The sequence below is a fragment of the Ctenocephalides felis genome, unplaced genomic scaffold, assembly GCF_003426905.1.
Source record: "Ctenocephalides felis isolate EL2017-DRISC unplaced genomic scaffold, ASM342690v1 CF-g0.4_SCAFFOLD_02328, whole genome shotgun sequence".
Classification (NCBI taxonomy): Eukaryota; Metazoa; Arthropoda; class Insecta; order Siphonaptera; family Pulicidae; genus Ctenocephalides; species Ctenocephalides felis.
The window spans coordinates 31,734-33,290 of record NW_020538482.1 but is presented as its reverse complement, the minus strand read 5'-3'; the positions used below and the strand labels follow the sequence as shown (position 1 = coordinate 33,290).

The 1,557-nt window shown below is 37.8% G+C and overlaps 1 protein-coding gene across 1 annotated transcript; it reads right to left on the bottom strand.

Annotated features, from left to right (window-relative positions):
• Window positions 1-57: 57 nt before the first annotated feature.
• LOC113380713 (ATP-dependent DNA helicase pif1-like) lies at window positions 58-1,326 on the bottom strand. Its single transcript, XM_026619850.1, has one exon. It carries the CDS (start codon window positions 1,324-1,326, stop codon window positions 58-60), a length of 1,269 nt encoding a protein of 422 aa, XP_026475635.1.
• Window positions 1,327-1,557: the final 231 nt, after the last annotated feature.

The following is a 1,557-nucleotide window of genomic DNA, read 5'->3' as shown; positions in this document are numbered from 1 at the left end:
TTGGGATCATCGGTATTCTCGGAATGAGAACTTCCTCACCTTTAAATTTTCCTATCATTATGGTAGCGTAATTACATTGTTCATCAATTTTTGTAACCACCAAACGCGTACGTTGCACAGTTTTGGTTGGTTTATGTTCCTAAGCATTATTACTACGGAGCCAACCTTTAGGAGTAAATTGTGCGGTGGTAAGCCAGGCACGTCCAAAGAATTTAAAAATTCAATTGGATAGTTGGTGGCTTCATCTTCATTTGTGACGCAATCAATAGATTTGAATGAAAGCATTGTTCCAATTATTTTATTTTGAATTATGTGGTTTAGGTCATCTACATCTTTATTCTTTGCTGCTAAAATTGCCCGCTCACTCAACCATTCATTATTTTTGCTATTAGAAACAATTTCTGGAAATACATTGTTGATAAGTTCGTCTTTTGATGAGACAAAATTACAAAAATTGTTTGGAAATGATATTAATCCGCTCGATTCATCGACAGGTACTTGACCATTACCGATACTCAGCAATTGCTTCGAGAAAACTTCAGCAGATGTATCATTAAGCAATGTAACTCTCATGTTTGTTGTCAGTTGCAGTTTCTTCACATAGCGCCATAGATTTGACGATTTGAGGCAAGCGTTTATTTCGTCGGCAGCTGTAGATCTTGGAATTACTGGCAGTATTTGGCGGAAATCGCCAGACAGTAAAATCATTGCTCCTCCGAAACATCTTGAGTCATTGCGTAAATCTTTTAATGTTCGGTTAAGTGCTTCTAATGCACGTTTATGCGCCATTGTGCATTCGTCCCAGATGATGATTTTCGATACCGCTAAAACTTTGGCCATTGCTGAGTGTTTTGCAATATTACACGTTGGTTCTTCAATAGTTTGAAGATTTAACGGTAATTTGAATGCAGAATGAGCCGTACGGCATCCTTCTAACAATGTGGCTGCTATTCCAGAAGAAGCAACTGCAACCGCTATGTTTGATCTCGCCCGAACACTTGCTAAAACTAATGACATGAGGAATGTCTTGCCAGTTCCACCAGGAGCATCTAGAAAATATAAACCACCATTTTCATCATCGATTGCCTTCATTAAAGTATCATAAACTTCCTTTTGTTGGCAATTCAACAGGGGAACATTTGTTTGAACTACTAAATCTAATTCCTGGTGGTCATATTCACGTTCCCGTTCCAATTCTCGATTAAATGTGTCATTCATTTCACGACATGGTGCTGGCATGCCTAACCTGATTAATAAATTACCGCACATGAGGTAACAGATATCTTCGATCAAGAGTAAAGCACGATTGTGTACTTCCTCATTCATCTCAATATCGAAATTTCTAGAACTAACACGAATTTGATGTAAAATATCTTCTGACATATTTCCTTGTATTTGTGCCACAGGTTACATGGATTTGATGGAAAACATGTCGAAATAATTATAGCGAATAATGTGCGTATCTGGCTTGGAGATGCAGAGATAATGGCTTCAGCGATTGTCGTATCCCAATGACTATCGTTTTCTAATAATTTCAATTCCTCACATGCAGCACGA